The sequence below is a fragment of the Myotis brandtii genome, unplaced genomic scaffold (genome assembly GCF_000412655.1).
Source record: "Myotis brandtii unplaced genomic scaffold, ASM41265v1 scaffold111, whole genome shotgun sequence".
In the NCBI taxonomy this organism is placed as follows: domain Eukaryota; kingdom Metazoa; phylum Chordata; class Mammalia; order Chiroptera; family Vespertilionidae; genus Myotis; species Myotis brandtii.
The window spans coordinates 5324395-5337672 of NW_005353789.1; the positions used below are offsets into that span (position 1 = coordinate 5324395).

General features: G+C 35.8%; 1 protein-coding gene across 2 annotated transcripts in view; it reads left to right on the forward strand.

The window, feature by feature from the left end:
- Nucleotides 1-12092, forward strand: part of CNOT6L (CCR4-NOT transcription complex, subunit 6-like) — a 121337-nt gene extending 109245 nt beyond the window's left edge. For both annotated transcript variants that reach the window (XM_005857433.2, XM_014544779.1), the window contains exon 12: nucleotides 4896-12092. In XM_005857433.2, the coding sequence (XP_005857495.1) occupies nucleotides 4896-5108 (213 nt within the window). In that variant the 3' untranslated portion in view covers nucleotides 5109-12092. The remainder of the gene's footprint in view (nucleotides 1-4895) is intronic.
- Nucleotides 12093-13278: the final 1186 nt, after the last annotated feature.

Genomic DNA, 13278 nt, shown 5'->3' on the forward strand with positions numbered 1-13278 from the left:
CATGGGGGCGGGGGAGTTGGGGGCGACCAGGCCGGCAGGCAGAGGCAGTTAGGGGTAATCAGGCAGGTAGGCAGGTGAGCAGTTAGGAGCCAGCGGTCCCGGATTGTGAGGGGAAGTCCAACTGCCGGTTTAGGCCCAATCCCAGGGATCAGGCCTAAACCGGCAGTTGGACATCCCCCAAGGGGTCCCAGATTGGAGAGGGTGCAGGCTGGGCTGAGGGGAGTCCCCTCCCCCCTCCTTCCCCTTCCGGTGCATGAATTTTGTGCCCCGGGCCTATAGTATGGTATATAATTTTCTCACATTTTTTTTTTTATAAAACAAAGCTTAGCATTATTCTAGCTCATAAGCTTTTTATTGTTTTTACTTTTTTCTCTAATACAACTCTACAGACATAATATAGTCTTTATTAATATAAAGGTTACTTTTCTATAGTATAGTCTTTTATAAAAAGAAATAGTTTGAATCAAAAAAGGTTAAGAATCATTAGTCTATAACCTCCTATGTACAAATATTTGGGCAGATTCACAGACATGACCTTGCTAAGTGTTTTGATAAGAGCTTTTACTCCGATTTTTCAAACTAAGAGAATAGTTACAAATGATGCCTCCAGTTAAATACATCTTATTTCACTTTGGGTGGTGGGCACACAGTACAATATACAGATCTTGTAACATAGAAATCCACATCTAAAACCTATGTGATCCTATTAACCAGGGTCAGCCCTGTACTAGTAGATTTCATAAAAACATTAAATAATTTGGGAAGAAAACTCATCTTACTTTCTGTAGTGTCTACCATTTTTCTCTGAGTTTGCAAAGGATTCTCACTAGCAGCTGATGTGCATAATGACAGTCTAATAAAGTGATAGAATATAAAAGGTTTTATCTGACATAAGTAATTGAGAATATTTTAAAAGGGTAGTCTCGTAAAGAAAAGTAAGACCATTCTGACCCTTGTTAAGCTTTTTTCTAAAATGTTACTGCAAAAGTAAGCATTAACCAAATGAAGGGATAATTCATTGTACTAATATCATTTGACTATTTGGACTTAGAGTTATTAGTGGCTCGTGGATTCAAGTAGGTTTCTTTATTTGTGGTAAAGTAAGGTTAAGGAACCGTTTTGTTATTTTGGTCTTGGTCATGTCAAAATTAGCAAACTAAGGTAATTGTTTCTAGAATTTTATAATAAATTATATATTTTTTATTAAGAGTTCTTTTTCTTTTTGGGGGGGTAAAGTATCCTATTTCACTGTGATACCATATAAAATATAAGCTGAAACTCATTATTTATAGTATTTGTAAATAAGTAATTCCAAGTCTGGAGATATTTCTCCATGCTTGGGCTCAGGCTCTCTTAATGTGGATAGGTAGAAAATTTGTCTTTACTCTTGCATACACAACCTAGAGCAGTAAGAGCACAATTGTTTTTTTATTATTGTTGTTTAAAGTATTACATATGTCTCCTTTTTCCCCGATTGATCCCTACCCCCAGCCACTCGGACCCCCCAGGACAAGCCCCCACCGCCGCCTCAGTGTCTTTGTTCATTGGTTATGCTAATATGCATGCATACAAGTCCTTTCGTTGATCTCTAACCCCCTCCTCCTCCCCTGTCTTCTCTCTGAGGTTGGAAGGTCTGTTCAGTGTTACCTTGTCTCTGGATCTATTTTTGTTCATCAGCTTATGTTGTTCATTATATCCCACATATGAGTGAGATCATGTGATATTTATCTTTCTCCAATTGGCTTATTTCGCTTAGCATAATGCTCTCCAGGTCCATCCATGCTGTTGCAAATGGTAAAAGTTTCTTCTTTTTTATAGCAGCATAGTATTCCATTGTGTAGATGTACCACAGGTTTTTAATCCACTCATCTGCTGATGGGCACTTAGGCTGTTTCCAAATCTTAGCTATTGTAAATTGTGCTGCTATGATCATAGGGGTGCATATATCCTTTCTGATTGGTGTTTCTGGTTTCTTGGGATATAATCCTAGAAGTGGGATTACTGGGTCAAATGGGAGTTCCATTTTTAACTTTTTGAGGGAACTCCATATTGTTTTCCACAGTGGCTGCACCAGTCTGCATTCCCACCAGCAGTGCAAGAGGGTTCCTTTTTCTCCACATCCTCTCCAGCACTTGTCGTTTGTTGATTTGTTGATGATAGCCATTCTGACAGGTGTGAGATGGTACCTCATTGTTGTTTTGATTTGCATCTCTCGGATGATTAGTGACTTTGAGCATGTTTTCATATGTCTCTTGGCTTTCTGAATGTCCTCTTTTAAAAGGTGTCTATTTAGGTCCTTTGCCCATTTTTTGATTGGATTGTTTATCTTCCTTTTGTTAAGTTGTATGAGTTCCCTATAAATTTTGGAGATTAGGCCCTTATCAGATATAATGTTGGCAAATATGTTCTCCCATGTAGTGGGCTTTCTTGTTGTTTTGTTGATGGTTTCTTTTGCTGTGCAGAAACTTTTTATTTTGATGTAGTCCCATTTGTTCATTTTCTCTTTAGTTTCAACTGCCCTAGGAGCTGTATCAGTGAAGAAATTGCTTTGGCATATGTCTGAGATTTTGTTGCCTTTGGATTCTTCTAGAATTTTTATGGTTTCCTGTCGTACATTTAAGTCCTTTATCCATTTTGAGTTTATTCTTGTGTATGGTGTAAGTTGGTGGTCTAGTTTCATTTTCTTGCATATATCTGTCCAATTTTCCCAACACCATTTATTGAAGAGACTATCTTGGCTCCATTGTATGTTCTTGCCTCCTTTGTCAAATATTAATTGAGCATATTGGTTCGGGCTAATTTCTGGACTCTCTATTCTATTCCACTGATCTATATATCTGTTCTTGTGCCAGTACCAGGCAGTTTTGAGAACAGTGGCTTTGTAATACAGCTTGATATCTGGCATTGAGATCCCACCTACTTTGTTCTTTCTCAGGATCGCTGCAGCTATTCGGGGTCTTTTTTTATTCCAGATGAATTTTTGGAGAGTTCGTTCTAGATCTTTGAAGTAGGCCATTGGTATTTTAATGGGAAGTGCGTTGAATTTATAGATTGCTTTGGGTAGTATGGACATTTTAATGATGTTGATTCTACCAATCCAAGAACATGGTATGTTCTTCCATCTCTTTATGTCTTCCTCTATCTCTTTTTTCAACGTCCTGTAGTTTTCTGAGTAGAGGTCTTTTACCTCTTTAGTTAAGTTTATTCCTAGGTAGCTTAATTTTTTTGGTGCGATGGTAAATGGGATTGTTTTTATAATCTCTCTTTCTGAAAGTTCACTATTGGTGTATAGAAATGCCTCAGATTTCTTGGGGTTAATTTTGTATCCTGCTACATTGCCAAATTCATGTATTAAGTCTAGTAGTTTTTTGATGGAGTCTCTAGGGTTTTGTATGTATAATATCATGTCGTCTGCAAATAAGGACAGTTTTACTTCCTCTTTTCCAATTTGGATGCCTTTTATTTCTTCTTCTTGTCTAATTGCAATGGCTAATACTTCCAGGACTATGTTAAAGAGGAGTGGCGAGAGTGGGCATCCCTGTCTTGTTCCTGTTCTTAGGGGAAATGGTGTTAGTTTTTGTTTATGTTGAGGTATGATCCCTGTATTCCCACTTTGCTGAGAGTTTTTATCACGAAAGGGTGTTGGATTTTGTTAAATGCTTTTTCTGCATTGATTGATATGATTAAGTGATTTTTGTCTTTCAATTTGTTTATGTGATGTACATTTATTGCTTGTGGATATTGTACCATCCTTGCATTCCTGGAATAAATCCCACTTGATCATGGTGTATCATCTTTCTGATGTAATGCTGGATCTGATTTGCTAGAATTTTGTTGAGGATTTTAGCATCTATTGGTCATCAAGGATATTGGCCTGTAATTCTTTTTCTTTGTGGCGTCTTTATCTGATTTTGGAATTAGGGTAATACTGGCTTCATAGAAAGAGCTTGGAAGTGAAGAGCACAATAGTTTTGAAACTTACTGATCAGACACACTCTGAGAAACACTACTAATCCTATATAATAAAAGGCTAATATGCAAATTGTCCCCACGACCGGGAGTTCAACCAGGGTGCAGGGCTGACTGGCCAACTGCCTGTGGCCCTTCCCCGGGCCAGCCGGATCCCACCCATGCACGAATTCGTGCACTGGGCCTCTAGTAATACATATGGTCCCTGCTGAATATTTTTTGCTAAGGTATTGTTAGGCAGGAAGGAATCCAGAATTTAGAGTATACAAGGAATTGTGAAAATGAGTATTCTAAACTAAAGAGCAAATTAGAGCAATTAACTGCATGAATTATTTTGTATGTATGTCCAAATAGGGGAAAGCTGAACTAGGATTAGCAAACCGGAAAACATGCTTTCCTATGGCTTCTTTCAGATGTGTTTGGATATTTTGATGTGCTGCAAATAATTGAAAATAATTCCAGTTATCATTAAAGGAATTAATCTGAGTGATACCTTTTCATTAATTATATAAGCATTTTATATAAAGATCCTTATTTTCTACTTATTGTAGCTATTAGAATTATTGCAATTTCCATAATGCTTATACTGATATATTAGATTTTACTAACCCAAGCAAGCAAATTCTAAAATTATGTCTAAACATAATTTGGTGTGCTTAGCTCCTCAGTTTGCTTATCATTTATACACAAGTGTAAGACTTTATTTCAGTAGGGTACTATGTTTCCCTATTGTGCCACTTTTATTTCATGTAATAACCCACTGAAGACTTGAGCATTATTTTACCCATTGCCAAGACAACCAGACATACAGGTCACTGAGGTATTTGGCTTTTGCAAATTATGGATTGTTGTTATATATATTAAGTTTTTCTTTTTTCTAATCATATGTTTTTCTCTTTTTTTCCCAACTTTCAATCTCTTTTCAGGGCGTAATTGACTACATTTTCTATTCCAAGACTCATATGAACGTGCTTGGTGTCCTGGGGCCTTTAGATCCTCAATGGCTGGTTGAGAACAACATCACTGGGTGTCCACACCCACACATCCCTTCAGACCACTTCTCACTGTTAACACAACTTGAACTCCACCCTCCACTCCTGCCTCTTGTCAATGGTGTTCACTTGCCTAATCGGAGGTAGTGGAGTACTGCCCCGCAAAGACGGGGATCTATTGCTATGGACCTGTACAGTTGTAAATCAAAGTATATAGGAGTGAAGTATGGCCATCCTTAAGCTGCTTCTTCAGGTTCCTTTCATTATGTGTTTGCTATAAGATTTTGTACATTTTTGTGCATATTGGCATCATTTGGCACTAGAGCTGGAACCAAAGTATTATTCTTTCCAAATTTTTAATTTGTAACATGTTTTTAAAATTGACCTTCTTCATATTATATTGAGTCAGCATTCGTAATTGATAAATCACCAATTTGAGGCCCAACAACAATGTATTTGTTTTTCTAAAACAAATACTTTCCTTTAAATGATTTCAAATAAGCCAACCATTTTTGTAAAAGGCAAATTTTAAAAACAATGTAAGATTTTAAACTTAATGGTATGCCTTGCAGGGAAAACTTTCTTGAATTTCTGTTTTCCATTATAACAAGCTGATTTTTGGCTCCCAAAGTCATTTGCACATTAACAACGCATTTACATTTACTAGATATGTACATAAACTATGATATAGCCTCTAGCCATAAGAAAAATTGAGAAATTAAAGATGGTTGCACAATATGCTTTCAAAATCAAACAGTTAACTGCATATGACAGTTTGTTGGGCAAACATTTTTTAGTTTGTTTTGTGTGGGGTTTTTTTTGAGGAATCACTCTGGATTTTGTTCCCCTTTTAGTTATTGGAAGTATTAATTTTAAGCCCGACTCTCCAGTTTATTTATAGGGAAACAGCAGGTAATTTTTACTGCCACACATTTTGAAAATAGAATTTTTGGTATTTTTAGGAAGCCCACAAAATTAGTGTCTAGTATTTTCCATTATTCTCATCTACCCTTTTCTGCCTGGTTGTGCTGGAAAAAAAATGTATTATATGATATATGTCATTTTTGCTGGAATAGTAAAAAATAACTACTGAATGAAATGGCCCTGATCAAAGTTTTAGAAGGGGAAAGCTGTCCAAGTATTTAATGTGTTTCCCAAAGTAGGTCAAGTGGCTATTGGTTTTGGCTTTTGGGGGCAACAATAGAAAGAATGTGGGAGAGAAAGAGACAGGGAGTAATTGAAAACCTTGGATCATTTTTCCTGGCTCTAGTTGCCAAATGGCCATTACATGCTTTAAATCTTTGTTTCTATTGTCTGTCAGGGTTGAATTAAGAAGCTACTGGTTTATTCCCAACTGTTGATGTTCTTTAAATATGTTGGAATCCTTTTTTTGCCCATGAGGGGCCAGTTGAAAATCTGTGACTCAAGAGGCAGTGAAGATAATATCATTTTCTGGGGGGGAAATTGGTTGGCTACTTGATGTTAATTATGGCACAGTAACAGGAAAAGGTTGTGTCTGTGTTTTTAAGTTTTTCTTTATTCTGCTTTTTTGCTGCTATAAAAGTTTTCTGAATTTATATTTTAAACTTTTCATGCACTTTACTGTTTCTAGTCTCAAAATGTGATATTTTTAATAAACAAGAAATTTTCCATTATGTGAATGAAATTTTAAAATAGCCTATATTTGTGTCTCACTAATATATAAAGTACAAGTCAAATTTAAATTATTTAATTAGTTTTAAATGTATACAATTAGTCTCCTCTTTCAAACCTGACATCTTAGGCTGTTTTATTAGTCTTAAATGATGCTTTTCCTTTGGTTATTTCATACTAATTTCTTCCATAGTAAATCAGGCTATATAATATAATATTTCCCTGAAGGGTAATTTTAATGGGATGAGGGTGGTGGGATGATGTGATACCACATATGGGATTGCATCAGAAGGTTTCTGTAAAGCCTAAACTCCCTTTTAAAAGTGCCTAGTGATGAGGCATTGTTTGTCATCTATTAAAATTGGAATGTCATTGTAGTTGAGTGAAATTTGATGTAAATAAAATATTCTTTTAAAAATGTTAAAATATCAGAAGAAACAAACACACAAAGAGACAACCCTTAAGATGACAGATTTTCCTCAATGTGCAGGTATCCCTTCTTATATACCTCAAGCATTCAACATCTAGCCATGCAAATTGATTACCTGAAGTATAGTACTGGAAAGTAGAATAGCATGAAAAACTTAATTTTGTGGACATTACCTTTTTTTGTAATCAGCTACTGTATGTGTTATTTTAAACCTTTTGTTTTGGGTGGGTTTTCTGCTCTGGAGGTATATGCACTTAACAAAACATTTTCCTCCTTTCATATACGCATGTTAATTAGCAATGTGAGCAATATTTCCTACCATACTTCACTCCCAATATTTTTTGAGATGTTTGTATAAAATGGAATTTAAAAGTTCACTTATGATTGTATATGAACCACAGAGGAGCCCATTTATTAATAAAAACTTTTTTAATAGTTAAATGTAGAGGGAAAATAAAATTTGGGAAACATTGTAAACAGCTTAAGTTTATTTTGTGTATGATCGAGGCACTCTGTTGCAGGAAGGTGTGTAATTGGGTTCTCTCTGCTTCCAAATGCACTCTTTCAGACCATTCATTATCCTGTGTATTTTTAATGTGGTTTTAATAAATGTTGGTAGTTGCTTTGTTGAAGTAGGTAATTGTGTTATGTTTTGGGTGGCACACTTACTTGGGGCATGGTGACCCAAATTTCATGTGCACGGTTTCCCTTCAGCCCACTGCCCAACCTTCACATACCCTTCACCCTCTGTTACCTTTGTAAAAGGAGTGGTATTTGTTTGAGCTGCCAATTCAGATGATCAGAAATGCTGCTCTCCTCAGTATTGTCTTGTTAAAACCCATGCCATTTGGAACTTTGGCAGTGACAAGCCAAAAAAGGAAGAGGTGAATGACATATGGTATATATTCAGTGAGGATAAAATATTTATGCTCATACGCTTTCTAGTTCTTAGAATAAGTTAATAAGCTTTATGCCATTGAGCTGCTGCATATTTTAACTGAAGATAAAGGAAAATTTGGGCATTTTTAGATTGTGCTAATGTGTTTTTTTTAACTTAAATGATTTCTGGTATTTATCTAAGAACTGGAGTGTTCTTTAAATTTATTAAAACAGTGTTGTTTGAGGAAAGGAAAACTACACTGTTTGCCGTTACAGCAGCCATGCAAGTGCATGTGAAGTCACCCACTTTCTCAGGCATCAGTATCCGCCTCATAGCTTTACACATCGTGATGGGGAATATCGCAGCATCCTCAGGACTGACATCTGGGAAAGGCTCAAATCCACTTACTGCTCCTTGCTTGTTGACTTTGTTTTAAAATATTGTGCCTGGTGTCAACTTTTAAGCAACAGCACTGCCTAAAAGCAAGCAGAGAACAGAATCCCAGCACCATTCTATAGGCAATTTTTTAGAATTCCGATATAGTAAGTCTGTTCAAAATTTATGATGTTTTATGTAAAAAGAATTTTGTACAATGTAGCTGAATGTTTTTGTTTTTCATTTCCTTGATGTAAGGCGTGTGAACGATTGTTTGGATATCACATGTTAAAGTCAGGTATGGCACAATGGGTTCTGAGACCAGCTTTTCCCCTCCCATTTGCCTTGTTCCAAATTCTTTGTTTTCAAATTACTTTTCTGGTATTCATAGGCAAATATTTAATTTTGCTAATAAGCATCCTGTGTGAATGTATTAAAGAAGCCACTGTGTTTTAGTGTTGTAGTTTGCAGAAATATAAAGCTTCATTTCTAATTTGTCCCTTTTCTTTGGTGTCTTAAAGTTATATATTAAATGCCAGAGAAGCAAGGAGAAAGTTGAACGATATCTGAGGCTTGTATCACTTGATTCCATGGTGGGTTCTCTTAGAATTGAGGATGTGGCACATTAAAACTGGAACATGGGCAAATGGATTGTGATCCGTTTAAAAATTGTATCTCCTAAGTATAGTTAAATGGGTGAAAATTTAAGTTTGTTAAATTTCTAAGTTTCTAAAAATCACTAATGCCATCTATACTTTCAAATCAAATAGCAGGGCATAGAGAAAGCACAAGAAAAAAATAGGTCAAATGTGTTTCATACAACCAGAGACATATGGTTCATCATTTCTAATTCAAGGCTAGATGTTCTAGCAATAAAAATCAACTGTGTCCCAATACTTACTTGTTTCTAAGGTCTTATATTCTGAGTTTCTGAGGGATTTTAATAGCTTTGTAAAACACATTGACTAATTAGTAGCTTCAGTCCCAGAAAACATCATTAGTTTCTGATACCTTTGTCAGGCCATAAAAATAATGGTTTCTAGCAAGCAAAGACTTTATGGCACGTTTTCAAAATAGCATTCATCCATGATTATATTTTGACAGAAATGTGAATTTTCACATTTGTAAGGCAGTCTCTTTCCCACCTACCCTCTTCTTAAAAAAAAAAAAATCACCTTTCTAAATGTGTGTAAAAAATTTGTTTAACCTTTCCTTTTGAACTGTATCATTTTTGTAGAGCCCTGAATTATAGGTAGACAAATTAACTAGGGAAATTAGAATATTTTTCTAAGCCAAGAACTTCAACTAAAGTTTTGAAATTGTACACAGAAGAGAAATTTTATACTATGGTTGCTTTTGGGTGATTTAAAATTTTTAATAGCATCATGATCACCAAATTTGAATTCAAGCATAAGTAAATTAGTACATCTATACCTTGGCTTATTTACCAAAGTTGTACTCTGTTTAAGAACAGGATGCCAAGAGCATCTTTCATTTTACAGAATATGTAAATCTTTATTGTGTAAGTATCACCTTAAAGCTTAAGGGTAAAGAGAAAACACTTATACCTATACTGCAGAGTGTTCTGAATAAGATCCACAGAAAGAAAGGGGGAAAAAATTCAAACATTTCTTTTTAAGAAGGTGGTAAGGGGGTGCATGCATGTTTCTTGTTTTAACCAAATTCCCTCTTTATGTAAGTTTCTCTGTTAAATCACAGGTCCTACAGCCAGAAATAGGGAGACACCAGGAAAAGCAAGCTTTATTAACCTAGTTAGTAATTTTTTTTGCATAAGTTTGGTTAGGCTTGGGTTATTCTTGGAACCAAAGGAAAACAAGCATGTTGAGGTTTTATTCAACAAAGATTATGCTATTGAAGCAATGGAAGTTTTTGAGTAAAATAGTGTTTACTTTCAAAACATATGAAATGACATTTCTGCCTATTAAGTGTTAATTTTTATGGAACATAAGTATAAATTCAGCATTATATTGAAATTAGAAGTTGTGTCATCAGAAATAAATCACATTACGAAAAGGATATGCAAATGCCAAGTGATATGATTCATTTGGGGTTGGTACATTCAGCTTTCAGAAACTCAGAAGGCATAGTTTAGTTATTTTTTTAATAACAATCTCCCTGAATTTAGATAATTTCCCTGTTGGTATGTCTGTTACTTTTAACTCTGTAGCATAAGAAGTGGTCCTTTCTTGCTCATTTCAGTTTTGTGTTAATTTCTAATTACTGGTATGTGACTGTTTTCTTTCAAGCTATCAATGGTTATATGTACCACATTTGTTTAATTAACTCACAGGATTGGCTCAGCGCTCATGTGTCAAATAATGGCTTTGCTTCTTCCTGAATAGGCTTAGTTTCCTGCTACTTGTTTCAGTCTTGATGCAGTAAGTGATATAATAGTCTGGGTGTGTATGCAGAAATTGTATTGTCCTTTCTCTGCTTAACTTGCTAAAAATATATTCCCTTACCTGTGAAATTCCTGAGCGGTGCTCTGCCAACTTTTGGAGGAGGCTTTGGATGGCTGTGTTGCTGCACACTGGATCTGAAATTGTTGTGTCATGTGTGGCAAATTTCTTAAACACCAGCAGCACTGAGAAGTGCACTATGGGCATTCGTACAGTTGTCCAAATGCAAGCAATTCTTTCATCTAGGAGAAGCTGAGCACTTGGAATATTTTGAGGAAGATGAACATTTCAGTTTTGCTTTTATCTCTAATGGGGTGGTATGAACGGAGTCTGTTTGTTTAAGAGAAAGAGTGTATATGTACCTTTTCTCTCTGAAAGGACCAGGTGTTGGTCAAATTCACCATGGATTGATTTCTATCTTCTATTGTGATTTCTTTTGACTATAAAACAAGTGCCAACTCATTGTCCATGAGATGACCTCTTTGACTCAGTTTACCATTTGAATTGGGAAGGGTTCATTTATTTTCAGTACTTGGCATTAAATTGATTGTTTTGCATACGTTTGAGTCATTCTGTGGCCTATAAAGTGTTTTTGTAACTAAATTAATGGTTGAAAGCAAAGCACATGAGTTTAAAACTGAGCAAGTTGTTTTGGTATTTTTTCCCCCTGAATACTTGGTAGTTTCTATTGATATTATTCCAAAACAAATCTGTTTTGCGTTGCGTATTTATTTTGCTTTTGTCCTAAAAACAAAAACAAAAAGTCTAGCACTAAATCAATTTGTAATTGTATTCTAATCAGTTTAAAATCTAAGCTTTTCTTAAAATTAGATTTAATGACGTGCCATATAATTGTAGCTTACTAGTGTTTAATGTTTAATAGATTGGTTCTGTAGTGTTCTAATCATTTAACACTCTGTCATCCCTGGAGAAAGTGGTTCTACTCTTATTGAACACATTCTCCTTGACAAAATCACCAGCTGATTTATTTTTCTATTTATTACAGTTAAACAGTTGATGAGGTCTGAATCTTGACCAAGCTGCTCAGCTGAGATGTTTTTCACAATAGACACTGTACAAAATGTGTGTGCAAAAGGACACAGTTGGGTGGTAGTATTTTTTCATTAATGTGAACATTGACTAAACAAAGCAGTCCTGCCTTTTAAATCCGTGGCAGCTCAGAAGGGAGGTGCTTAAGAACCTTAACTATTATGTCAGATGACAAAATACTTTTTTCCATTTTGGAGATTGGGTACTGCTCACACATGATGTATAGGGCTAAATATATGCTTGTTTCCTTGCACCTGTGTACTTCCCTTCTCTCCCTCACTTTTCTTTCCCTGTAGGCAATAAATGGCCATTTTGCAACTGCATACCTTTGTCTTGGTTTTTTACAACTTATGTGTGCAGTGTAAGTGTCTGCATTCAGGTCAGTACATCTCTTACAAAGTGAATTAGGGAGAGCCAAGGTAATTCGGGCAAAAAAATTACAAATTCCTGATACATTTTTTTCTGGTGGAAACTATGTTACTACTCAAGCACTATTTTGTTTAGAATAGATTCAGAAGTTAGTCATAGTTATGAGACTCACTTTGGCTGAAGAAATCTGAGTAGAAGGGCATGTGTCACTTCTGAGTGGGGCTTTAAGAGCCAGTGTGCAATTTGCCATATTCCCTTTCCTTGCCACAGTGATCATACAAACATGTGGAGATCAAACCTCTCATCCTAGATCCTTGAGTGCCTGATGAGCAGAGCTCCTACATGGGACATGTAGTATGAGTGAGAAACGACTGCTAAATCAGTGTCTCAATACAATAAAGGTTTGTTATTAAGGCATAATCTAGCCCATCCTGACTGCTAGACACCCTCTGACAGATCTGCTGAGTAACCAGTATTCACAGGTGGACCTGCCAAGACCTAGAGTAAGTTCATTCAACAAAAAATGTCTACTATATACAAGGTGTTTGGGGAGATAGAAGATGGACAGGTTCCCTGTCCAAGAATTCACATTCCAAACCTATTTCTGACACAGGAGAAAATATTGAAGTGTTTAAGTCAGAGTAAAGGTTATCTTAAATCTTGGAATGTTAGGAGGGGGAAGGGTACAGTAAAGTAATTAGAAATTCTGAAAACTATGTTTAGGGATATCTAGTTGAAAAATGATTTTAAGAGGGTATGATAAAGACCAGATTATTCTTGAAGAGAATGAAACAACTGTCCAGCTTAATAGGTGCTTAGAGAAGATAATGGCAGCTTATTTTGGAACAGATTACTAACATTGGCAAATCTCTAGCTGAAAGCTTAGTGCTTACAGATTTGTTTTTTCTACTGAGGTTTCAATGTGAGCCTGTCATGGACCCCAAGGACCCTCCCTTTACAGAGACCTTGATGTCCAGCCTTTAGGAAGTTCTCCAAAAGTAGAATCACTCCCCCCTTAAGTGGATCTTGAAGGAACCAAGTTTTAGGAAGACTCCTAAGATAAGGCAGTTATGACATTCACCAAGTATCCTTGCATTTCACCATGTGACCTTGGACAAAATGCATCCTCATTGGTAAAAT